We start from the raw sequence: 26,133 nt of genomic DNA, 5'->3' as shown, positions 1-26,133 counted from the left end.
TATATTTAAAACGTCTCTTTATTTCAACTGTTGGGCCCAGGCCTTTGACACATCTGAAAGCACCCCCACTTTAAGCTCACCTGCAGATCCTATGAGTCTGCAGCCCAGAGTTCTTCATGTCGTCTGAACGCTGTTTAATATGTCAGAGGGGGGAAAATAAAACTCCAGTCCAGCTGTAGTGCAGCAACATGCTGTGCATGGAGGGGGGGGTCTCCTTCTCACCTCCAGTGGCTTCGTTCAGGATGTATACGTTTAGTTACTGCAGAGTGTGACGCTTTCTTCAGTCTTGTTTTAAGCATCATGCACGCTTGCAGAACAGTTACCCACAATGCTGTGCACTCGCTGTTGTGCCGGATTTATGACGCCTCGGTCAAAGCCCCACAACACAACGGACAGCAAAAAGAGGCAATGTTGTGCCCGGAAAATATGCAAGATGACATCAAGTTTACAGCTGAAAAGCAATAACTGGCTTCACATGGCACTCAGAGATTTAGTGTAAGGGGGGGGGTTCTGGCTGAAAAATAAGAAAACACCCGCACTTCCAGTTAAACGACATCGATCATCCAGCATCTCCTGTGCAGGCTCCTCCCCCTCTGCGGAGGAGCCGCGACACGACCGGAGCTCTGACAAAAACATTCCTCCGCTGTACAGTTTGTTCATCGCCTACAGGTCAGCTGAACGGCGGCGGCGCTCAAAGTCACAGGGAAACCCGTCAACCAGCAGCCGTTTCTGACCGAAAACGTCTGGTTTCAGGTCATTTTTTTATGTGTCACCGTAGAACCCAAACTAAAAAGAAAAGAGGAATATGTACATATCAACCGTGCTCCCCTTTCAATACCCAGCATTCCCTCTGCTCTGCATGTGCGTTAGGGTCTGTCACAGCAGAGCATGGGTCTGCGCCAAGTATTGGTGGGATTCAAACCGGCGGCGTGGTGGAAGCGGTTGTGACAGACTGGGCAGGCACCGGTTCAGGGGAAGCTCCGCCCCGTTCCCCTCAGTGCCTGTACGGTTGGGTTGTGGAGCGTGTGCGTTGTGTCGTTTTGTGATAAGCGTGTCGTAAACGGGTTTACTGTCTGTCAGCGTCTAATGGGCTCCCGTGAACATGGATACCTTAAATATTTCAATGTGCAAGAAAGCAGCAGCAACTACTATTCTCAATTCTTTTGACAAGAAGAAAAAAGACGGGAGCAAAGAGAGGAGGGTCTTGAACGTTCAGAGGGGCAGAGGACCTGGCGACCTGCAGAGGAGCTGCTGGGGATCTGGCTGCTTTTTCTTTGTTCCTCAGTGTTTTTTGTTGAAACAAACAGCCGCCGTCGGGTCCATCCAGCGGCGCCGTCTGGACGCCGTCCTGACGCCGTCTGGACGCCGCCCGGACCGGCTCCTTTGTGGGTCCTTCCACTCCTGTGCATGATTCAGGCCTCCTGGGGGGCAGGCCTCTTCAGGTCCCTGATCTGTTTGATTAGATAAGTCTTTTCATCGTTGAACTGTTCGTCTTCCGTTCGGTCGTTCTGGAACTTGCTGAGAAACTCGATGAGCTTGGCCTGGTTCTTCAGCAGGATGTCCAGGATGGGCTGGGTTTTGTTGGGGTTGGCCACAAACACCTGGTCAGAAAAACAAAAGCTTTTTTTCAACAAATTGACAGCAACTCAAAGTTTATTGATTTGCTGATTAATAAAGTCCCTAAAAATATTCAAGCCACCAACGTAAAGCCTGTCCCTCAGGAAGACTCCCAATCAGAATCGCTCTGTGCAACAGAGACGTCATTTGTGCACAAGTGTTAAAAACACGGAGCCCCAGTGAAAGCCTTTTTTTCTTGGGACAAAAGACTCAAACTGAAACTGAAATAAATCATATTTGGTGTCAAGATGACTTCAAATCAAATGTGGGAGTCCTAAACATAACTGAAGATCCATAAACCTGATTGTAACAGTCAAGTCTGTCTAACATACGAGGCCTTCCGCTCTGATCTGCTTGCTGCTGCTGCTGCTGCTGTTCGTCTGGACAAGTAAAAAAAAATCCGATAGCACAAGAAATCTGATGGCGGGAAAACTGTTGGGTATGTAAAGGCGGTTGATGACGTCAGCTTTCAGAGACGGTTGAGATGAACAGGAGCATGGCTCTTCTGCTTCCAGAGATGTTTTTCACATCTCACCTTGAAGACGTGGAAAGCCTCAAACTGGATGTTGCGACTCTTGTCCCGTAGAAGATTCATCATCAGCTTGAGATTCTCTGGCTTGCTGATGTACTTGGTCATTATGGTGAAGTTGTGCCTGTCGAGAAGCAGCTCTCCCAGCAACTGGTTTGTTTCAGGGCGAGAGAAAGGAAATGGTCCACATTTCATCAACACTTTTCCTTCAACCTTCACATAAAGAAAGAAAATGTCTCCCCTCAAAGAAAAAGATGGGATAAAAAGAGAAAATACTCTGTAACTTAATAGTTTAGCTTCAAAATGTCAACAATTGTTTTACAACAAATACTTTCCATTTTCTACAAGTAAACTGAAAGCCGAGGGGAAAACACTGATCCCACCAAATCAGTAAAAGCAGGAGGAGGGTTTTACCTTGAGCGACTGCCGTTTAGTCACATAGTTCTCTGAGTGCAGTAACTTCTCATATTCACTGAAGAACTACAACAGGACGACAGACAAAAGTTCACCAACTGAACACAGTTTGGGATGTTGGCGTTCCAGAAGGAGGAAACTTCTCAGACGGACAGTAACTGAGTTTTCACCGTTCAAACTGTGTTCCAAATTTCATACAGGAAGTGCTTCACAAAACAGCAAAATGCATTAAAAGCACAATCCAAAACATACGGTAATCATTCTCAGATGTGCTGCTTGATCTGACGTCTGCCAAAATGCAGATTAGCCAGCTGAGGCTTTTATCAATGACCTCTACTAGATCAAAGGGCAGCTCCGACACACAACACAATCAACAACATCTGCTGGGGATTTTTGCATTATCTGTTATGATGGATAATTGGCTTTCCAGGCATGTTATGGTGCTCCAAGCCTTACTCCTGTGTGCACCTACTTTGTCATAATGTTGCTCCAGAAACTCAGCACTCAGTAGCTTGTGTCTTGTGAGAAGGTCCTGGAAGAAAGAAGCAAACACCCGTTTCCTTTGTGTGTGTTCTGCACTGGGTTAGAATATCTTCCAGTGTGTTGTGCTGCTGTGAAACGGCAGTGTTGTGGTGTACAGCTGCATGCTTTGGGTCATTCAGTGTGAGGCTGCTTTCCTCTGCATCAGTATCTCCACAGAAAATGTGACAAGCACATGTCTTTGTTTTGTTTTCAATCAATTATCAGTATTATTTCTGTTACGCTTTGGAAGTACAGGAGACTAAAGAGTGAACCGTGTCAAGAAGACAGTTGTGGAATCATGACATCTCTGAGGGGGGGAAACGGACCCCTCACCTTGAAGGTGGCAAAAGCGTCTGAAGCGATGTCAAACGTCGACATCTCCACGTATCTGAAGAAGTCATAGAACTGCTCTGACCCCAGCGTGATTTTGGCCAGCGGCTCGTGTCTGATGCACTCTCTCAGCATGATACCGCAGTTCAGCGCAATGTCCGGCGACTCGTACCTGCAGAAAAGGTCAGAAAAATGAGGCCTCGACCACAAACAAGCACTGCTCACTCCTTAACAATCAGCCTTAGACAGTGGACCAATGAGTAAATGAACTGCAACATCAAATCTGTTGTTTAATGCATAAAAAGGCAACTGATTGAGCCTTTGACCCCAGAGATGTTGCCGACAACCCTCAGTAACACACGCTCTAACATTCTGGAAATATTGGAAAAGCGGCTTTTCGCGTCAGCTTTGCTCACAGAAAACTTTTCTCCACGGAAGAACCAGCTGATGTGGAACACGTGAATCGCGTAAACACTTCACTACAGCAAAGCACACGGCTGCTTTTCTCCTTTTCAGAATCCACTGGAGGTACGTTATGGCTGAAGTTCCAGTAGTGGAAAGGACGTAAACGCTGGAGCTCAGGGGGAAACATTTTAAAACGCAGAAACAACAAGTTTTCTCCACGTGTTTGTAAGTCTTGTTTTTAATTGATTGCATGTCGACTTAAGGTGAAACTTCTACCCATAGATAGACAGAGCTTGGTGCCCTTCCATTGGACAGGTCTAACTGCCTTAATACCAGATTTTTCACGATAGAGACTGTGGACATGTGACCATAAAAAGGTCACCGCTCTCCATGGCGGCCTATTGTCTGGTTGATTTCAGAGAACTACATACACAAAGGAAAAAGAGAACAAGGCCCGTCTGTTCATCGTAAACACCGAGGTTTATGTAGGAGCTACATTTGTACAGTGAAGACGCGTCTAGTGCCCTCAGTTTGACTCTGCGACCAAAAGGCAGTTTCCTTGGATATGCCACACGACTCTGCTTTGTCTTGTTTACACATGTGAAGATGATCAGCTTTTGGACAAAGAGCCAGACAAGACAGAAAGGATTGACTAAATTCACTTGTTATTTTGATAGGTTATTATTGGATTATAATGCCATTATTGGTTAAAAGAGAGTTTTTTCAGTCTACATGTCCATTCAAGAAATCAGGCAGGGATTGGATAATTGGAGGGACCTCAAGAAGCTTAAAAATAGATTAGATCATTGACTCCTTTGTGGACAAAGGAGAAACTTTCATTATTATTAAGAATCTCACAACGTAATCTCACAAAAAACAATGACTTTAAACAAAAATAAATGGTAAATGGCGTATGGATTTGATGAATCAATATTTATCTTTTAAGGAAGTTTGACTAAGATGAGTTGATTTTTGATGCTCAGCACTACCGTCATTGATTTGTTTTGACTCGAGCTCCTTTTGACACTGAACTCATAGTAGGACCGATCATCGTTACATGTGCATCCCAGAATACAATGGTTATGATCTCCCTTTTTTTCTATAAACAGTGTATGAAAAACATGTAGATAAACCCGATTTAAAGGGGGTAAATCTGCTGTTTGCAGATGTTGTATTAAAGAACAATAAAAAGCAGTGACTGAGGCCGCTGATGGTGTTTGAACCACAGACGGACCGGATCCAATCGACCTCAGAGAACAGAAGTTCCAATCAGTCCAATTACGTTGGGATTACAGCGCATTACAGCATATATTGAATTCCATTTTATTTCGATTACAACAGCAGTCGTCTCACTGGGCTTCGTACCGGTGATTGTAAAGTATACCAAAAATCAAAGGGATCATGAATACATAGAATTCAATGAAAAAATACTAAACTGAAGTAACTAACAGACTACTAAAGTGAGTTTTCTGCTGTGTGATTGGTGGAATCTAGTGAACCAAATGAGGAAATGCAGACCACAAAATGGATGCAGTCATGTCAATTCCAGCCAATTTCAATAAATGAAAACGTGTTTTTATCATCGACTGTATATGAGAACTGGGCTGAGTGACCCCTCCCTCCCCACATTCCAAACAGGAAGTGGCTCCAAAAAGCCAAAGTCCCATAGACCTCTATATATAAACAGCTGTTCCTGAGTCGTTCCATTGGTCAGAAGAACCGTTCTGACTCTGATACCTTTTTTAACATCTTCTTGATCATTCTCTTTTTTTTATATTTTAAGTTATCAGCTGACCAATCAGATGCCTCAATGAAAGTATGTGAAATTGCATCGAAGCCTGAGCCGGGGCCTGAGCTCAAGTCTGCTTTCCAGTGGTAGGGGTGTGGCCCTCTGACAGGTCAATGCCAGTTGGTGAGAGTGGTTGTCATAGAAATGGTGACTCTTGGACCAATCACCCCTCACTGACCTCATCTGCTTCCAACATGGCGACACCCGTACTGTAAAAACAAAAAGGTGACTGAATTGCCTTCATTTGGTTGGAGCCGGAAGTGAGGCAGGAAGTAACGCTCGCTCAGTCCAGTTCTTGTGGTTTTCCTTCAGAAGCCAAAAAAGGCAGCGCAGTTCACCTGAACGTACACACGAAGAGTAGACCTAACATCACAAACTGTAGCACTTGTAGCTACAAATGGAGGCCATTTCTTATTCTTACTTTTTTTTGGGGGGGCCATTTTTAAAAAAACAGACATTTGTGTTTGTCTTTCTAGTTTGGAGTGTCGTCGTTTCTCTCCCAAAGCCTTTTGTTGCACCTCTGTGACTTTAATAAGAGCTTGAGTTATGCAAGGAGTGAGTTCTTATGTACAGGTAGACTTTACTCTTCATCAGTCATGCTTTCCAATAAGAAAAAACACCTGCAGATATGGTCATGTCTCCCTTTTGACTGGGAGCCAAACTATTTTCCAACCAAAGAAAAGTAAACAAACCAACAGCAGGAATTCTTATGGAAAAGGTGCAGTTAATGCAGAAGTATTGAGTACAAAGGTGAATATGCAGTGTAATAGAAAATTACCTCAATAAGATTCCACAAATCTTTGTCTGCTGCTGACTTTTACCGTTGCCGTGCAGCACTTCTGCATCTTCTGCACGGCCCACTTTGCATTGTTAAGGCCTTATACTGACCCTTTATGTCTTTCTTCCTCTAACTGCTTGACTATTTTACGACATTCAGACTTCCACTGCTGTTCCTCCAAACAGGAAGCAAACCCGTTGCTCAGTTCAATGTGGGGGTGCTGTGATCCAATCCGATCTTCTTACCCTTTCAGAAGCATGAAGAGGATATTCTGCTGGGTGCACAGGTACTCCACAGTGGGGGTCCGAGTGCCAATCTGCCGCCTTAAGATGTTGTTGAAGATCTGGGCTACATCTTTTTTACCCTGTTTATAAAAAAAAACAAGTGGGATAAAAAGCAGATTTATTTTTACATAAAAGGGATGCATTTTTCATAAAGAACAGATTGGGGTCTAAAGCAAAAAAAAAAAAAGGAAAAATAATAGAATCACTGAATTATGCTTTTTCATTTAGATTTAAATGAATACATTAATGAATGCCAGGATACGACACATAACACAGAAAAGCAAGAAACACGCTCTTGACAAAGAGTTTGATGGAGTTTAGGTGTTCTAGCCTCTTCCATCGTCACGCGTTTGGCGAAATAAATGCGTCCAGACAGACTGCTACTACAAAAGGTTTTTAAAGACGACACCTCTGCAACAATCCCAAACATGACATTTTCACATTACTAAAAATTCCTACACCAACTTTCAGCGCTTTTTTAATTCTTAGCTTCGATGTTAAGGAATGATTCTTTCGACTACCGGAAGAATCTTCCACTGTTCACGCATTTAAGGTCATTCTGAAGTGGAGAGCAGCAACTGTGCACTGATATACAACACTATACAGTAACAACATGCTTACACAACCAACATAAATCAGTCAATGTGTTTTGGAGAAAAGCGGCCTTGCGCCGATATGAAAAGCCCCTTTTCTTCACGTCAGAATCAGCTGATTTATGTTGATTGGGTTAAAAGGTCAGAGAGTTACAGCAGGTCAAAGTGCGCGTGTTATTTAGGTGTTGCCGACGACATCTCTGGGGTTAAAGGGTTAACAAAGTGGAGGTTAGAGAGTGGTCGCTAGTTAAAGTGACAGCAGCTCAGTAGAGTCTGAAGCTCATGGTGAACAGATGGTGACCATTAGAACGGCGCTGAGAGCTTCAGGTGCGGTAAAACACGCCTCCTCTGGACTCTAGAACAAGGAGATGTGTTCTCTGGAGAGGCAAACTATGCTTCCATGTCTAGAAATCCAAGAGCTGCACGAGTATGACAGCATTGTGAAGTTTGGTGGCTGTGGGCTTAGTTTTAGGACCTCTATCGTAACAATTTGGGGAGGGTCCATTAGTTCCAACATTATTCCAATAAGACACGGAGGAGCCAGTTTTCTGCGGAAGAATTCAGTCTTGATCTAATTTCAACAGAAGGCCTTTTGGATAAATCCAACTGAGACACGATGACTTGTGTCCTTCTGAAGGAACGGCCAGAAATTCCCATCAACACTCCTAAACATCCGGAAAGAGGGAGCAGATCCAGCTGTAAAGGATGGGCCGACATCAGATTAGGCCAACGGATTAAGAACAGGATGTTGGTTGAGCTCGTATGCATGTAAAACAGATAAGCCAATAGTTTTAGTAATAAAGTCTATTTTTTGCAGCATCCAAAGTATTCTAAATTTCAAAGACATGTAAATTCTCTGACGGGTGACTTGTAACCAGCAGTGTTTTCTAGAGTGTGTACAACAGCGAGTGGCCACGGCCGCCACGCCATGACTAATGGAGTGAATAGGTGAGTCAGGAAAGCCATTAGCATCTGCTATTCACTAGGGCTGGGAATCACCAATCATTTCCAGAATTGATTTCATTCAATTGACCAGAGCCTGGATGGATTGGATTCACGATTTTTTGCCAATCTTTCGATCCACTTGATGCAATTCAGTTTTAAATGTATACGGTTAACACATTTAGACATATTTGTATAGAAACTAGGGGTGCGTATTGGCAAGAGTCTGTCGCGATACGACAAGTATCCTGATATTGTACCGGAACACAAGTATGACTTTGAAAAAATAATAAGTAATTCTGTTTATTCAATGATCACAGTGTTAAGCACTGCAACTGTGTCTCATATAGAAGTTGGTTTTACCCAGGCAAACTCACAGGGCTTTTATTTTGGTAACTTTAAATATAGAAAGGGAACAGTCAGCGTTGTCCGATTTCCACAACCAAATATTTTACAGTATAAGAAAAAAAATAGAATAAATGAGCCTTAACCAATAAGTTTCTATTGGGGAAATAAAGTGCTGTTTATTTCCAACATTAATGTAGCTTCTCCAGTATTTTTAAACTATTCAGGAATCTGACCAGTACTTCAAACATAAAGAAAAAAAGAAATAAAACACTAATTCTATCCAGAAACAATAAAGTGATGATGATGAGGCAGCATGACAGGATGAAGAGCTTTAATGTGGCTAAGATGCTTTATTTCCACCACAGTCTGCTCTGCAGCTGCACTTTCTCACACGTGGAAGTAAACACGGACTTTAACGCTCATCTCCACCACAGTGGCCTTTTTCCAGAGCGTTGGACACATCATTCTGATCCATCAGAACTAGAATCTATTGCTGCGAGGTTCTGCAGAACTTTGGCCCGCTTTGCAGACAGCATTTTGTCTCCGTGCATCAGCCGCTGTGCAGCTGCAGAGCTTCACTGGTTCTGATCTGAGCTACAAAGAACCACAATCTGTGTTTTTATACGATACCGACAGCAACATGGAACAGAGTTTGGGTTCTGTATCCATTCTAAGTAAAAACAAAGTCGTTCATGTCTGATAGCAACAGAACCAGCTGCTTCTCTGAGGTCTTGTAGTTTTGTGGTGTAGAGCTGCTCAAAGAGCCTCCATGTTCTCTGCTGCCAACTAGTGGTTGGAGGTTGAAGTGAAGACAAGAGTCAGACGCTGAAGGACGCTCAGAAATAATTAAATGAATATCATCCTGACAGAATTTGGAATCCATACAAGTATCATCAAATGGACTATCACGATATATCGCCGAAACGATTGTTTCCAACACCCCTAATACAAAAACTCAGCTCACGACGCTTGTATGAGACATTTGTGTCTGAGGGAGGTGCAGCGGAGGAGGAGGGGAGCAGCGATGAAGACCACGCCGGCACGTCTACCTGTGGCATCGGCTAATTCAGAAGCGACAGGAATATTTTTTGATAGCTGAGGAAGATAATCGCGCGGAATAATCATCATCTGGATGAATGAATGGTGGATGAAACCAGGCTGTTCTGGAGGAAGTGACGCTCAAATCACGCTGCTGCTGGACTGAGGGTCGTGCCCGACACTTAAACCGCACTGCAGGACCTCCGACACTAAACTGGGAGGAAGCACAGAATCCTGGTTTTAAGGCACAAACCCCCCTAATGCGTTATAAAGTACCAGGGGATGGGGAGTACAAATGTCACAAGTAGATGCGTGACAACTAATGGGACTTAAACTTTAAATATGTAAGACCAACAGCAACATTTAGCCTTGGACACACCTAAAATACCTGAATTTCCATCAGTTCCTGTGCTGGTCACACATAAATATGTGCGAATAACATCCGCCAGTTCAGCACACGCTGCACATATTTAGAAAATTGCGTGCAAATACTTACTTTCTAGAAAATATACATCGATGAATCAAACTAGCATGCTACTTTCTAGCAGCCACTTCACGCTTCCCAGCCAGATTTTTCTCTATTAAAATGTGATTACTGAGCAGTGACAGTATAGTAGAAGTTTAAAGTTGTCATTTACCTGGATGAATGAGAGTCTTCATAGAAATGAGCTGTGACAGGTGATTCCTCTTGATCGGATCATTTTGTTGCCATAATTTTTGCAGTTGATTGCAAAACCTTGCGTCCCCGAATGAGATTCTTTTTGGACTTGTTTGGACCTCGTCTTTTCTTTACTCGACCAGACGAGCACGACTAAATGCATAGCGATGACGCATGCGCGTCACGTCGTATGTCACATGAAGGCCAACCCAGTAATATACATTACTGCTCTGGTCCCTAACCGTCGCATTGACGTTTTGAAGATCCTCATATGAATCAGATTTAGTTCACATAATGCATCAGTGAAATAATCAACACCTTACAGTGTTACATGGTTTTGCAAACAGAGAAACTCCAACAAAAATGTGCAGATCATTAAATTCTAAATTGTAATTGTAAAATAAATGTTCTGCTTCTCCTGGAGGACGTTTCCGTTTGGCCACTAGGTGGAGCTGGCGCTATAGCATTAAACTTCAGTCCAGAAGATTTGAGAGAGAAAAAACTGTGCTTTATACTACAAACGGTTATTTTTAAAATGTTTCCTTAAAAGAGTTTGTAAAATTCCTGCCTGTGATTATATAAAGCTGTTTATGTAGTCACCAACGTATGTTTAGGTTGGAAGACTGTTAGCATTAGCCGTTCTATGGGAAATTCCATTAAACGTTAGCATCAAGCTAGCAGACTTTGGCGTTACTGCTGTTGTTCGTCAGGTCACCGGAAAAGGAAAGGCATGAAGGATTGATCTGTTATGGATTGATTATTGATCTATTAAGCTTGGATCAATCCAGATCGATTAATCGATTATATCAACACAGCCCTAATATTCCCAGCTGCAGACTGACATGTGGTAAAAAGACTTGACTTCATACTGATGTCAAACTTCTAGCAAAAGCAAAGAGTGCTTAATGATATTTCAGTTCATAAATATAAAAAAACAGATGTGGATAACTTTCTATTCACTTGCTGTGTTCGTCTTTTCTACTTTTTCAGTTCTTGTAGTGTCAAAGGCTAATTGTACTCCACATCAGGAGAAGCGAAGTCTCACCTCAAAGTCAATGAGCTGCAGGTCTGCAATCAGAGTGCTGAGTAAGCCGCTGTTGTAGAGCTCCTGTGCTAACTGGGCCACCGCTTCCGTCTGGGGCTCCTTTTCATTGGTACCATAGAGGATCTCCTTCATGGCGACCAGGCTCTTTGACACCTCCTCTGTAGCCTGAAAAACAACAACAAAAAAACTTCAAATGTGTGTTGTTGTTGATCTCCTTTTGGCAAATCCCTTCAGGGGTCGCCACAGCGAATCAGCTTGAACTGATTCACACAGGTGGTGTGGCGGATTTTTTCTGTGGACACAACCATGGATTTTTCCGGGCTGGGGACCGGCACAAGGGAAGCCAGACTTGGGCCCCCATGTAGGTACATAATTAGACAGTAGCGTGAAGGGGTCTTGCTCAAGGACCACACTGGATGAAACTCATCACGGCTCCTGGGAAACAGAAGCTGGTTTGCCCAAACGCAGCCAACTGAGCCATCATGTGTAGCAACTGTGATATTTTGGAGCTTTCTTAAAAAATATCCTCTTTAGTCCAAAAAAAGCCCCAAATCAGGCATCAGTTTATCTTTATGCTAGATCTAACTAAGAGTGTGGATGTTACTGAAGAACAAATGAGCAGGAAATGACAGTTCCACTTTCAGGTAATCATTTCTGTCTCCCTTTTGCACAGTGGACATGTTTTAACGCCAACTTCTGTCAGAGCTGTGGTGGAGCTCCTGAGAGCTTCTGCAGCTTTTTTCATACCTTTTCAGCCTTCTTGTCCGAGATATCGTGCTTCTCCAGCACCGTCATGCTGTCCTTAAGGTTCTTGACAATGTCTGCCGGCGACTTGTGGGACTTGCCAAAGGGGAAAGGCATGGTGGGAAGTTACCACGAGGAAGCAAGCAGCAGACTGTCCACCTAAAAAAAGGAGATGTCAGAAATAAAGGGGGTTTATTTTATGCATTTACAGACCGTGCAGATTGCTATTTAGAGAAGGGCTGACTTGCAGATCTTTAGACTTACTGTTACAGACAGACAGGGTTTACTTATCCTGAACAAACTCAAATAAAGCAAAAACAAACTTTCATTTCTGATTAACTGCTAACATTTTTATACCAGATAAACTTCTGAAAGTCGACACTGATCATCTTTTGATCTATTTTCAAAGTGTTTTCAGTGGTCTTTTACGAACAAAGATGATGTTTTTAGCCAAAATAAAAACACCTGTAGTTTTACAGGACATAGTTTCTGCAGAGCAGCAGTACATCATCAGATGCCTGCAAGTTGTGGGCGGGACCGATTGCCCTTCATTCTCCTCCCGGTTGCTGAGAACTCTCCATCTAACCCCACTCCCGCTAGCTTACAGCCCCTCACACCCCCAAGCTAACATTAGCGGTGCAACAAAAACAGTGATCAACATCAGATCTGTCCATCTGTCCAGTTCTGATCCAGATTCCAGCACAGACCAGGAAAACAGAGACATTCATGGCTCTGTTGGTCTGACAGTGGATGATCAGAAAGGGGCGGAGCATGGAGACTTTGCCCCACCCATTTCAGTTTCTACGTCAGAGAGCTTTTTTTTCCTGATTTTAATAACAAACTACTGAAAAATACTTTTTTAATCTTTTTTTTTTTTTGTATTTGTCATCAATCATGAGAATAATGCTACATGAACATGTTAAAAACCAAAGACACCATTTTCATTGGAGTTGGCATATTTACGCTGACATCCACATACCTGCAACGGTTCAGTGAGAACGGCCACACGCCTGAAAACTGACTCCAGTAACGGTAAATGATTAACCATGAAATGTTTGCTCTGACACAAACCTCAACACACCAACATCACCTCAGACCTTCCAATGACCAACTGCCTTCACTGTGACAAACCAGCTACTCTCGGTAAATGATTTACCAAACAACAAAAAATACTGAGGAAAAACTGTGTCACACTACAAACAGAAAAGGGGGATGAGGCTCCAAAGACGGCTCAGCTGTTACAACTGCCTGTCCAACAAGAACAAGCCAAAACAAAGTCCACATTTCTCTGAACATACCACTAAGACGGCGCCTGATCCAAGTATGAAAATGTACCATCCAGCTTAAGATAATGAATATTTTTAAACTTCTCAAATCAAAAACATCTATTAGGTTATCAGGAAATCACCTTATGACAGACCATAATACCCGTGTTCATATTCTAAGAGGCTACAAAACCGGACACCAACCTTTTGTCCTGCCGTGATCCTAGAAGTGCAAACTCTGGAGCAGTCACACGCGCACCGGCAAGGAGTCCACATTTAGAACGAAATGTTGAGGCCAGGAATATGAACTGAGAGGGAGGCGAGTGGGAGGTACAGATCTCCCCTTTGTACGCTGCGTCATGTGTGACCCGGCCCAAAGACAAAAATCTGGCCTCACCAGGCGAGCACGGGCTGAAGCGTGCAGACCGGTGACACCAAACAGACAGACCTCCAACCTTTCAGCAGGTGGCCAAATCCGTCTAATGCCCAGTAATGAAGCCAGAAGGCAGCAGAACCGCCTCTCTCCTCATGACCCACTTCAGTGACGCACACAGGAAGACTCCACATATGGCGGGTTCAGTACCAGCCAGTCACCACACACCCTCCTCTACCAGCTTTCTGACTCTTGTCGTCTGACCATGATCTCTGGCCCTTCAAACAAAATGTTTGGTTTGATTCCAATGTAAAAAATGGGGCCACAAAAACTGCTGGACTTTAATGTCACAGCTACAGAGAGATGGTAAACCGATGTCCTCTCCTCCAAATGCAAAACAGCACAGTGGTCATCACCCCTCCAGGTAAAGCTCAAAGACACGCACCCACGTAGAAAACAGGCCCCCCAGCAGCAGCCGGAGCCTCAGTCAGTCCAGACAGATGTTCCACCTCCTGACAGTGAGCGATCACCTGCGGCCCGGGGCCCTTTGTGAGGATTGAAGGCTCCAGGCAGACGAGGAGAAGCTTTAGAGCCGCACAGCACCTGATCATGGAAGCTGACAGTGAGTACCGCCCATCTGGGTCTCCGTGGCCGGGCTGGGATGCTCTGCCGGCGCCGGCCAGCTCGCCACAGAGCCCACAAAACTAACCCCTAGCTAGCTAGCTAGAGGGCTGAATTTCAGCGCCGAGTTAGAATAATTAGCCGTTTTTTCGTTGCGTGTTTGCTCATATAACTTCCCATTGGTGTCAAGTCGGCGTGGCCTGTACCATTTCAATCACAGCGCCCCACACAACTCTGCGGCTGCTAGCTTGACGTCCCGCTACTTCAGACGTTTAAACCGGCTAAGCAGCGACACAAGATCAAAATACACAAACTGGACCTCGGATCATCGGGTTTATATCCACGTATCGTCATGTTAACTCGTCAACTTAGCCTAGCTAGGCCTCCCAGTGTCCCCGTGCCAGCAGTTCAAACCTCAGCAGCGGGCTAGCTTTCGGCTAAAGCCACTCAGACACGACTGGGGAGATTTAAAGGTAAAATCGTGACATTTCCCGGAAAAGCACGAGCCTTTACCTTGCAAGAGCGTCTCCACCGGTTTCCCCTCCCAATGATAAAGACAGCACAGAAAAAGGTAGAGACTCCTTATGACAAATACGGCTTGTTTTGCCTGCTCGCCCCCACTCGATTCTAGTGTTGATGACGGCGGCCTCTGTTACCTCCGAGTCCTTTCTCTGAGCGCGTGCGGTAACTATTGAAACGGAGAGGCTGACACCCGCAGCGCCCGCGAGCGCCCCTGCTGGACGCTTTATGGTAACGCAGTAGCAGAGGCGCCCGTTGGCCATAAGAGGGCGCATTGTGCCAAGAAAAAGGGTCAATATACTTAAATATGATGGATAGCCTAATGATTACATTTTTTATTCAAATCAGGGTAATAATAGGTAAAGGTAGTTAATCTATTACATTCACAACAATACCAACAAATCACAGAATATTATTTTCTACTATACATTACTCCCCAAATCAACCTTTATTCATAATAAGCACTTCTTTGTGCAGCTCAAATTAAATTAATTTCAATTACAAACAATAAAAATTACATCTGAAAGCAAAACAAAGGCACATAAATTAAAATAAAAACGAATCCACCCTTTACCCTCCCCCTCTATGAACACTATGAATCTATCTATGAATGACCCCAACCAATGAATACTTCTTGTATAAGAAACCCATGGGTTGACTGAGCTGTGAAGCAAAAACATGTTGGGAATATATTTATACCAGGAGGCAGCTCAGACTCAGGAACACTGGTCCAGAATGCCTACCTGGACCGGGACAGCAGCAGGGTCCACCAGAGAATGGCGCCAATAACCACAGACTCAGCCCTGGCCCAAAAGATCCCCCAAAGAAAAATCATTTGACCCAAGTGCAGTTATATCATCCATCCATTATTATGGAAGGGATGGCTGATTGAATTGAAGTCCCACTCCAATCATCTATAGTCAAAGTGGTCTCAGTGGTCTTTTAATTATGATTATGCTATTTTTAGCCTAAATTTTTAAAAAAACTGTCGTTTTCTAGAACAACGTTCCACTAAATTGTGAGCAGGACTCTTGAGGCGGAAGTAATCGTCTGTTGATATCCCATCATCCCTTTGTTTGCATTCTCTCCCGCAAGCTTACAGCCCCTAACCTTTTTTTGCGGTGCAAAAAAATGGTAAACAATATTTAAGCCATCCAGTTGTACACTTTAGATCCAGATTCCAGCTCAGACCAGGAAAACCAAGCCGTTCATGGATCTGTGTGTCTGCAGGTGGATGATCAGAATGGAGCAGAGCAGGGAGACTTTGTTTCCACCCATTTCACTTGCTGAATCACAGAGAGCTTTTTCAAACCGCATTTTTTCATCTACTTCTGATTCATCGCAATTTACATAAAGAAAATTATTTTATCTATGTCCTCCATCATGAGAGAAACATTACGACAACATGCTAAAAACACCATTTTCATTGGAGTGGGTCTTTATCCCTTGTGCTATCCTACGGGGTTCAGATGACCCGATCCTTACATTGACGTGTTCTCCCACCATGACAAAGGTGGATAAAGGTGGAAAGATTTCATGTAATCCATGGACACCAGTGAAGATCACAAATCATTGAAGAAAAAAGGTTCAGAGCACTGTCTAGTGGGTCTAGATGACCCAACTCCCAATTTTAAAGTGCCTTGGATAGCACAAGGCGTAAAGCACTCTTTTTCTCATGAAGATCGCTCTAATTTGCTGAGTATTCTCCAAGCCTTTTGATGAGGACTTATCTGACTTGTTCTTTTTAGTAGGTAGTTTAACTAAATAAACTATTAATGAAATCAAGATTTAAAAAAAAACATATTTAGTTTATTTTTCAATAGTGATCCATATCATTCTGAATACCATAAGGATTTCTGTAAAATGATTACTTGAATTTTAGCAGTGCTAAATCCCATGAACTAGTGTTTAATTCAGAACCTAACAAAGACATGAACAAAGGCTTGAACTTGTTGGACTTTCAAGTGAGTTTTCGACAGATTTGATGGTCTTTAGACTGTGAGGTCCAGTAGCTGCTAAAGATCCAGTAGCTGCTGGAGGTCCAGTAGCTGCTGGAGGTCCAGTACCCACTGGAAGTCCAGTAGCTGCTGGAGGTCCAGTAGCTGCTAAAGGTCCAGTAACTGCTGGGGGTCCAGTAGCTGCTAGAGGTCCAGTAGCTGCTAGAGGTCCAGAAGCTGCTAGAGCTCCAGTAACTGCTGAAGGTCCAGTAGCTGCAAGAGGTCCAGTAGTTGCTGGAGTTCTAGCAGCTGCTAGAGGTCCAGTAGCTGCCAAAGATCCAATACCCACTGACGGTCCAGTAGCTGCTGGAGGTCCAGTAGCTGCTAAAGGTACAGTAACTGCTGGGGGACCAGTAGCTACAAGAGGTCCAGTAGCTGCTAGAGGTCCAGTAGCTGCTGAAGGTTCAGTAACTGCTGGAGATCCGATGGGTGCTAGAGGTCCAGTAGCTGCTGGAGGTCCAGAAGCTGCTGGAAGTCCTATAGGTGCTGAAGGTCCAGAAGCTGCTAGAAGTCCAATAGCTGCTAGAGGTCCAGTAGCTGCTGAAGGACCAGTAGCTGCTGGAGGTCCGATGGGTGCTAGAGGTCTAGTAGTTGCTAAAGCTCCAGTAGCTGCTGAAGGTCCAGTAGCTGCTGGAGGTCCGATGGGTGCTAGAGGTCTAGTAGTTGCTAAAGCTCCAGTAGCTGCTGAAGGTCCAGCAGCTGCTAGAGGTCCAGTAGTTGCTGGAGTTCCAGCAGCTGCAAGAGGTCCAGTAGCTGCTCGAGGTCCAGTAGCTGCTGAAGGTCCAGTAACTGCTGCTAGAGGTCTGATGGGTGCTAGAGGTCCAGTAGCTGCTAGAGGTCCAATAACTGCTAGAGGTCCAGTAGCTGCTGGAGGTCTGATGGGTGCTAGAGGTCCAGTAGCTGCTAGAGGTCCAGTAGCTGTTGAAGGTCCAGTAACTGCTGCTAGAGGTCCGATGGGTGCTAGAAGTCCAGTAGCTGCTAGAGGTCCAGTAGCTGCTGAAGGTACAGTAGCTGCTGGAGGTCCGATGGGTGCTAGAGGTCCAGTAGCTGCTAGAGGTCCAGTAGCTGCTGGAGGTCCAGAAGCTACTGCAGGTCCGATAGGTGCTGAAGGTCAAGTATCTGCTAGAGGTCCAATAGCTGCTCGAGGTCCAGTAGTTGCTGGAGTTCTAGCAGCTGCTAGAGGTCCAGTAGCTGCTCGAGGTCCAGAAGCTGCTGAAGGTCCAGTAGCTGCTGGAGGTCCGATGGGTGCTAGAGGTCCAGTAGCTGCCAGAGGTCCAGTAGTTGCTGGAGTTCTAGCAGCTGCTAGAGGTCCAGAAGCTGCTGAAGGTCCAGTTGCTGCTGGAGGTCCGATTGGTGCTGGAGGTCCGATGGGTGCTGAAGGTCCAGTAGCTGCTAGAGGTCCAGTAGTTGCTGGAGTTCTAGCAGCTGCTAGAGGTCCAGTAGCTGCTAGAGGTCCAATAGGTGCTAGAGGTCCAGTAGCTGCTGGAGGTCCAGAAGCTGCTGGAGGTCCGATAGGTGCTGAAGGTCCAGTATCTGCTCGAAGTCCAGTTGCTGCTAGAGGTCCAGTAGCTGCTGAAGGTCCAGTAGCTGCTGGAAGTCCGATGGGTGCTAGAGGTCCAGTAGCTGCTCGAGGTCCAGTTGCTGCTAGAGGTCCAGTAGCTGCTGAAGGTCCAGTAACTGCTCGAGGTCCAGTTGCTGTTAGAGGTCCAGTAGCTGCTGAAGGTCCAGTAACTGCTGCTAGAGGTCCGATGGGTGCTAGAGGTCCAGTAGCTGCTAGAGGTCCAGGAGCTGCTAGAGGTCCAGTAGCTGCTGGAGGTCCAGAAGCTGCTGCAGGTCCGATAGGTGCTGAAGGTCTAGTATCTGCTAGAGGTCCAATAGCTGCTCGAGGTCCAGTAGTTGCTGGAGTTCTAGCAGCCTCTAGAGGTCCAGTAGCTGCTCGAGGTCCAGAAGCTGCTGAAGGTCCAGTAGCTGCTGGAGGTCTGATGGGTGCTGGAGGTCCAGTAGCTGCTAGAGGTCCAGTAGCTGCTAGAGGTCCAGTAGCTGCTAGAGGTCCAGTAGTTGCTGGAGTTTTACCAGCTGCTAGAGGTCCAGTAGCTGCTGAAGGTCCAGTAACTGCTGGAGGTCCGATAGGTGCTAGAGGTCCAGTAGCTGCTAGAGGTCCAGTAGCTGCTAGAGGTCCAGTAGCTGCTAGAGGTCCAGTAGTTGCTGGAGTTCTAGCAGCTGCTAGAGGTCCAGTAGCTGCTAGAGGTCCAGTAGTTGCTGGAGTTCTAGCAGCTGCTAGAGGTCCAGTAGCTGCTGAGGGTCCAGTAACTGCTGGAGGTCCGATAGGTGCTAGAGGTCCAGTAGCTGCTAGAGGTCCAATAGGTGCTAGAGGTCCAGTAGCTGCTGGAGGTCCAGAAGCTGCTGGATGTCCGATAGGTGCTAGAGGTCCAGTAGCTGCTGAAGGTCCAGTAACTGCTGGAGGTCCGATAGGTGCTAGAGGTCCAGTAGCTGCTAGAGGTCCAATAGGTGCTAGAGGTCCAGTAGCTGCTGAAGGTCCAGTATCTGCTAGAGGTCCAATAGCTGCTAGAAGTCCAGTAGCTGCTAGAGGTCCAGTAGCTGCTAGAGGTCCAGTAGCTGCTGGAGGTCCAGAAGCTGCTGCAGGTCCGATAGGTGCTGAAGGTCTAGTATCTGCTAGAGGTCCAATACCTGCTCGAGGTCCAGTAGTTGCTAGAGGTCCAATAGCTGCTAGAAGTCCAGTACCTGCTAGAGGTCCAGTAGCTGCTAGAGGTCCAGTAGCTGCTGAAGGTCCAGTAACTGCTGGAGGTCCGATAGGTGCTAGAGGTCCAGTAGCTGCTAGAGGTCCAGTAGCTGCTAGGGGTACAGTAGTTGCTGGAGTTCTAGCAGCTGCTAGAGGTCCAGTAACTGCTGAGGGTCCAGTAACTGCTGGAGGTCCGATAGGTGCTAGAGGTCCAGTAGCTGCTAGAGGTCCAATAGGTGCTAGAGGTCCAGTAGCTGCTGAAGGTTCAGTGTGAAATCTCCACAATCTGAGTATTTCATTTATCAAACTTGTTGTTAATAAGGAGCAGACAAAAAAATGCAGTTTTAAAAATATTGTAGCTTTGATAGTGAAACTACGCTGGGCAGGGTCAGAGTCTCCCTGCTCTGCTCCATTCTGATCATCCACCTCCAGACAAGCAGATCCATGAACGTCTTTGTTTTCCTGGTCCTGAGCTTGAATCCACATCTAAACCGGATGGAAGGACATCTACGATGATGCTGCCATTTTTTTTGCACCGCTAAATTTAGGTTGTGTGGTGAGGGGCTGTAAGCTAGTGGGAGAGTCTAAACAGAGAGCTCAGTTGTGGGTGACAGGAAGTGGGGTTTGTTCTTCACCAACGGTCCCGCCCACATTTCAGGGCTGAATTTCTAATGAACTATTGCCGCTCTGCAGAAACTATTTCCTAGAGATTGATAGTAGGTTTTGGCTAAAAACGTCATGATCATCATGAAAAGACCACCGAGAACGCTTTGACGATGGGTCAAAAGATGGTCAGAGAGAGACTTTAACCAGTCCGTGCCTACAGTCATATGACTTTCCAACAAAGGAATTTCTCTTTGACGTTTTCCAATGGATGCATTGCTGCTTTCACCCCTCACCTGGTCAACAACGGTCACCTGCCAGCGTTCGGCGTCCACCTCTTCCCCCTCTTCCTCCTCTTCCTCCTCTTCCTCCTCTGACGGTCATTACTCTCTTCATGCTGGTTGGGTTTGGGTGAATGGAGGCTTTTGTTTGGCTCCGTTTCCCACGACCCGGCATTCGCCTTGCAGTCGCGTGGCTCCTAACCAAGGGCCCCAGCCTTAGGGAAGGGGCAGAGGAAAAGGTGTGTGTGTGGGGGGGGCGTACATCTGCTCAATCTGACATCTGCTAATATGTCAGTATGAAACGGATGCAGCTCCGGGCAGCGGGTCATGACCTCCCACATGCTGCAAACTCTCTAGTTTTGATGAAAGTACACACGTTTGCAGGTTTGAACTGAACAACGCTGTTATATTGTGGTGTTTTGCTGGTTGTGTCCCGCGGAAGCAGGTTTTGTGATGAGGACAGCATGGTTCTGTGTTGCTCTGGAAAAGAATGAGGGAGGGGGCTCCCGGGAGTAAAGCTGCGTAATTGCACACTCTTGTTCCTCAGCGGGAGAAAAGAAGGCTGCTGTTTTTCTGTTGTGGGGCTAGATGGATGGAGGGAGAGGCGAGCGTGGTTTCAGGCTGGACATCTGTCGCCGGAGGGGTTTTTCTCTCCTCCCCTCTCCCTAACTCTCTCCTTCCAGGCCTTTGAATGGAGCCAGTGACCTGCCAATCTTGACTGATCGGGCCCCGTGTGTGGGAAAATCCTGCAGGCAAAGAGTTGGGAGCATTCACATGCTAATTTTGTCCTATAAAAAAGAGGGTCCAACCTTTGCCGAGGACTCTGGAGAGGAGATCTGGAGGAGAGAAGAAGCGCAGCAGGGACAAACATGACTGCCTCCTCTGTGGTGCAGGACGTGGATAAACATCCCAGTGCCAAAGAGGAGAGAAAGGTATTTTAGATGTGGACATTTTAGCTCCTGAAGAGAGGAATGCGGGTTGTCTAAGCCTTGTGATGATGTTTTCAGATGAGAAAGCCGCTGATTGAGAGGAAACGACGGGAGAGGATTAACAACTGTCTGGATCAGCTGAAGGAAACGGTGATCGGAGCGTTCAGGCTTGATGTGAGTCCCTTCCCTCCCTTCTTTGGCCGTCATGGTGGTGGCAGAGAAGCTGACCTCCTTTATCTCCTCAGCAATCCAAACTGGAAAAAGCGGATATTCTGGAGATGACAGTGAAACACCTGCAGAATATTCAGAACTCTCAAATGCCCGGTAAGACATGCATGTTGTTTCTGAGAGGCGGCGCTGCACACGTGTAGGTGTGTTGATGCCTGGGTTAGGAGCTGAGCCCACGCTCTGAAAGAACTAGCGGCACTTTGCACTTTCACCACCAGGGGTCTCTACACACTCTACACACATGACATCTTCTCCTTCACCTCCAGATCCAACACTTGGCCTGGAGGCCCAGCAGAGATACAGCACAGGGTACATTCAGTGCATGCACGAGGTCCACAACATGCTTCTCACCTGCGACTGGATGGACAAGACTCTGGGCTCCAGGCTGCTCAACCACCTCCTCAAATCACTGCCCAGGTCCACTGACGACTCCAGCCGGAACCAGCCCAGACACGATGCCCTTTTAGATGTCCCTCTGCGATCCGTGTTGGCCACGCCCCTCAGAGGGCTCCCCAAAAAGCCACGTCAGAAGGAGGGTTCGCCCCCTCTGCTGGGGGGACAGCAGGAGAGGCCAGAACTCCACAGCAGTCATCTGAGCATGATGGAGATGTGGAGGCCCTGGTGAAGACGAGGGCTTGAATGATCTTGGTTATCCGTTTGGTTAGCTCATCCGGTGTTATGTATCTTATAGATATGCAGCTCAGAAGACAAAAAGTGGGGCGCTTTTGTTCCAGTCATTATATTCCTAGGATAACCTTTTCTCTGTACTTCCCTGAAGAAGGTGACCTCTTGTAGCCTGAATTGTAGAAGGCTGTTATTAATCCTTCAGCTATTTATTGTACTAACCCCTGTATTTATTTGATTTTATAAAGCTTGTAATTGTATCTTAGACTACTTGCTTATTACTATCATTTCCTCTTTTCAGAATAATTAACCTTTAAGAATTTGTTATTATAAAATAAAGTTAACCACACGTTTGGAAAGATTTTGTTGTTGTTTTTTTAGTTCAGCTTGTGTCTTTTCTCAAGAAAATAGAAAAAAAAACAATAAAATAAGACTAATTCACCCTTTAATATATTTTTAGAGATACTTTACAATTCTAGCAGGATAAAGTTTGAAGAACCTTGACTTCAAGAAAAAAAACACAGATAAGGAAAATGGATTGTGTCTCACTGAATGAAAATACAAGGACCCTGGGGTGTAAAATCCCAATCCTGCATGATCGTTGTTTGAATAAATTCCTTTCCTGCCTGCTGCAGATGATCTGAATCAGCTATTCTCCCTCGATGAAGAGCAGTCAGAGGAGGGAAAGACGGAGAAGCAGCAGAACACAGAGGGCTTGGATTTGGACGTCACTACTTTAACTACACTCTAAAAACCGGCTCCTTAGAAATAAGTCAAAAATTGTTGTAACAAGAATCTGCCAATGGGAAAAAGAAAAAGGTCTTACTAAGAAGTCTTATTAAAAAAAATCACTGTGACATGTGTTTTATTGACAAACGTTCTCGGAAAGATCATTTTTCTTTAGTTTTTGCAGTGGCATTTACACTGATTTTCAAATAACAGAAGCTAAACTTTTCAAACACATAGAATTTATTCTTATGTTTTAGGGACTTATGCACGGAATGATGGCCTAAGCAAAACCTCACAAAAGAGATAAAAGCCATTCATGACAATATAGCAACTTTTAATCAAAGCTGTAAAACCTCTGTATCCAGTCGCAGCAGGGGCTGAGGTGGAGGTTTGCAGCAGAGGACCTAAAATCCACTCAACCTAATGGAAAGAATGTGACATCAAATGTCACCTTAGATCCGTCCGTAACCCTTTATGGAAAAAAGGCAATGAGGAACGTTTTTTTTCTCTTTCGATTTGACTTTTTTCAATAATACATGCAATCCCTATTTTTGAAAATACGTTTTTGATATGTCATCAAGTACTTGACTGAGCAGTCAAGGAAATGAGTAGAGCAAAATAAACCATGCAGGAAAACAGAATTATGCAAATGGCCACACATGCACTGCTGAGACCATCATCTGCAGTCGCTCAAGATTTGGTGTTTTATTGAGTTTAGATTATTTTCACACAGTTTTACCTCATGAAGTTCAGATGAAGTTGGTTCTAGACTCAGTTGTGTAATGTAGTTTAGCTATAAAATGCATCCAATCTGAGAAAAAAAATGTCATTTTGTCTGACCATAAAAAATTTGCGGTTCAAAAGCTTTCAAAAGTAAAAAATCAAACTGGAATTTTATTTTGAACCAAAAAGAATTGTTTGAGGAGTCTTTAACCTCCGAGGTCCCATGACACTTTTGTGTGTTGTTGTCAATTCAATTCAATTCTAAACTAAACTGGCATCCCTGCCCTTAGACCCTCCTCCTCTGTAAGGAAAAACTCCTAAAAAAAAGAAGAAACCTCAGGGGTGTCCACATGAAGGAGGGATCCTCCCCCAGGACGGACAGGCGATGCCAGAACTCATAGAGAACAATTAACTTATCTAACTCTACAACTACTTATTTCAAAACGTTTGTTTGGCGGAATCTGGTTTTTGGGTTGTCCGGGCCCGTAGACGGTCGTACAGGGAGTGCAGGTCTTGCAGTTCTCTGGAGGTGCATGTGGCTACTTAAGGGATGTCATGAAAGTGGAACGTACCAATGTTGAGTGTGTGGTAAGTGTATCATGTAGGGAAAATGTAAATGACTTATGATGTTGATGTTGCCGTATGGAAGCTGCACCCTACTCGTTAGTGAGGTGTGCGTACCGGTCCATTACTGAGCAGTGCATGGGCTGCAGGGAAAGTAACAGCCCATCTGTTTAGATCTTCAAAGTTATGCTTATTAGATTATTAATGAATACAAATACCTGGGAACCATCTCTGATGACCAAACTGAGGATGTTTTGACAAAGGGCAGTGAGAGGCAATACCTCCTGAGAAGGGTAAAGCTATGTGGAGCCAGCAGTGACATTCTGACCAGATTCTATTGTCCTTTCACTGAAAATGTTAGAACCTCCTTGTTCATCTGCTGCTTTCACTCCCTAACTGTACAGAACTGAAACCATCTCACACCCACCTCAAAAATCACTGAGCAGCTAGTCAGAACTCGTGTCCCTTTATGTGATCAGCAAACAACCAAAAAGCCCACGGGGTCCTCCAGGACCCCTCCCATGTTAAGCATTGCAGACTTTCCCTTCCTGGATGCAAAAAGAAGACAACCTTTCTCCCCAGGGGAGTCCAGCTGCTTAACGCTAACTCACAGTCTAGCTAATCAGTGCAATAGACTCACTTGAACATGCACACACTGTCACTTCATGTTATTTTTGGTTTTGTGTGTGTGTATTTTGTTTTTTATTGTGTACTATTAGGCCTCTATTAGTCATCTTTTTAATGTGTCATGTTAATTTTTCATAGCTGCTGTCTGCATATTAAAAAGAATTGCCCCTCGGGGATAAATACTGCTGTTTGAATTAGAATTTAAATTTCACATTGAATGTGAGGAGAAAACGTAAAGAAACTGTGCTTTTTGGGTTTGTGTTGCGAGGTGAGGTGGTGGGCAGATGTGACCCCTCTCCTGGAGTTCACAGTGAACGTGGATTGTTTTAGAATCGTCCTTGGGTGCAGCAGAGGCCTAAGAGCAGTTCTTTGATGACTGAATCCTCTTGTTCTGATCTGTCTGATGAGCTGAGAAAGCTGTTGATTGAAGTCCAGATCCACCCTGTGGTTGCAGCAGGAATTTACTCTGCACTTTAACTCCCCAGGAGCAAATTTTGATTCCAGAAAAAGGGCTCTGGATCGACACAGTTACTTTTAATCAGCTTTGGAGTCCATATTCCAACCTGTAATATCACTGTTTTAGTGGTGTGTAATCAAAACAAGTTTAATATAAAGACAAAATATTCATGCTTTTATTTCTTGAATCTGAATGAAGAATGATCTGAGTCTGAAGGTGCTACCCCATGAAAAGATGTCTATGTGGCTGAAATGTAATGGATTTTAGATTTTTTAATAACTTTTGTTGAGCCAGCACATGTACAGTTTCCATGAAGAACAAGCTCTCTTTCTCATTGTACATCAAAACAGCAATATTGTATCAGCCAAAAAAAGAGATCATGTAATAAAAGTATTACTGGCTACATGATAAATTAGGTCATTTTAAACCAACACTGAGATACAAATTAGATGTTTTTTTTCTACATATAGTTAGAAAGTTTTTACAACTTCCTAGTTAACCCCTGCGGGGGGAGGGGGGGGGGCAAAACGCCCCATCAGCTGTAGCAAGAGAAAGGGGGGAGATCATTCACCAAGATCTGATTTCCTACAGTGATGTTCGACTGTTACATGGAGCAAGGTGGTGGGTCTGTGTGTGTTTGTATGTGTGTGTGTGGGGGGGGGGGGGGGGTCACTGGAGTTCTCGAACAAAGGAGAGCCAGACAGCTGCTCTCCCTCTCTTTGCAGTCTACACCATTAAAACTCAGAGGCAGTAACGTGTGCGTGTATGTGCGCGCGGGTGTGTGTGTTTGGGGGGGGGGCAAAAAAGCCTGCACTTC

At 45.0% G+C, this 26,133-nt stretch overlaps 2 protein-coding genes across 7 annotated transcripts; one reads left to right on the top strand and one right to left on the bottom strand.

Annotated features, from left to right (window-relative positions):
• On the bottom strand, positions 1-20,468 carry cab39 (calcium binding protein 39). 5 transcript variants are annotated; one of them, XM_078929360.1, is made up of 10 exons: positions 20,451-20,468; positions 15,558-15,617; positions 12,040-12,195; positions 11,293-11,457; positions 6,630-6,748; positions 3,416-3,584; positions 3,033-3,092; positions 2,561-2,626; positions 2,153-2,296; positions 1-1,601 (listed from the first exon to the last, which is right to left on the bottom strand). In XM_078929360.1, exons 3-10 carry the CDS (start codon positions 12,151-12,153, stop codon positions 1,413-1,415), a joined length of 1,026 nt encoding a protein of 341 aa, XP_078785486.1. In that variant the 5' UTR covers positions 12,154-12,195; positions 15,558-15,617; positions 20,451-20,468; the 3' UTR covers positions 1-1,412. The 5 variants fall into 5 exon arrangements, with proteins under 5 accessions (XP_078785486.1, XP_004076004.1, XP_011481347.1 ...); XM_004075956.5 differs by lacking the exons at positions 15,558-15,617; positions 20,451-20,468 and adding an exon at positions 14,809-15,052; XM_011483045.4 differs by lacking the exons at positions 15,558-15,617; positions 20,451-20,468 and adding an exon at positions 14,952-15,052.
• A 97-nt stretch (positions 20,469-20,565) lies between these two features.
• On the top strand, positions 20,566-22,575 carry her8.2 (hairy-related 8.2). Of its 2 annotated transcripts, none has more exons than XM_004075957.5 (4): positions 20,566-21,367; positions 21,443-21,538; positions 21,610-21,688; positions 21,859-22,575. In XM_004075957.5, exons 1-4 carry the CDS (start codon positions 21,305-21,307, stop codon positions 22,215-22,217), a joined length of 597 nt encoding a protein of 198 aa, XP_004076005.1. In that variant the 5' UTR covers positions 20,566-21,304; the 3' UTR covers positions 22,218-22,575. The 2 variants fall into 2 exon arrangements, with proteins under 2 accessions (XP_004076005.1, XP_078785487.1); XM_078929361.1 differs by having other exon boundaries at positions 21,168-21,367; positions 21,811-22,575.
• The last annotated feature ends 3,558 nt before the right edge of the window (positions 22,576-26,133 follow it).

The sequence above is a fragment of the Oryzias latipes genome, chromosome 13 (assembly GCF_053564925.1).
Source record: "Oryzias latipes strain Hd-rR chromosome 13, Olatipes_Hd-rR_3.1".
NCBI lineage: Eukaryota > Metazoa > Chordata > Actinopteri > Beloniformes > Adrianichthyidae > Oryzias > Oryzias latipes.
The sequence above is the reverse complement of the archived record's forward strand: the minus strand, read 5'-3'. Positions and strand labels throughout refer to the sequence as shown.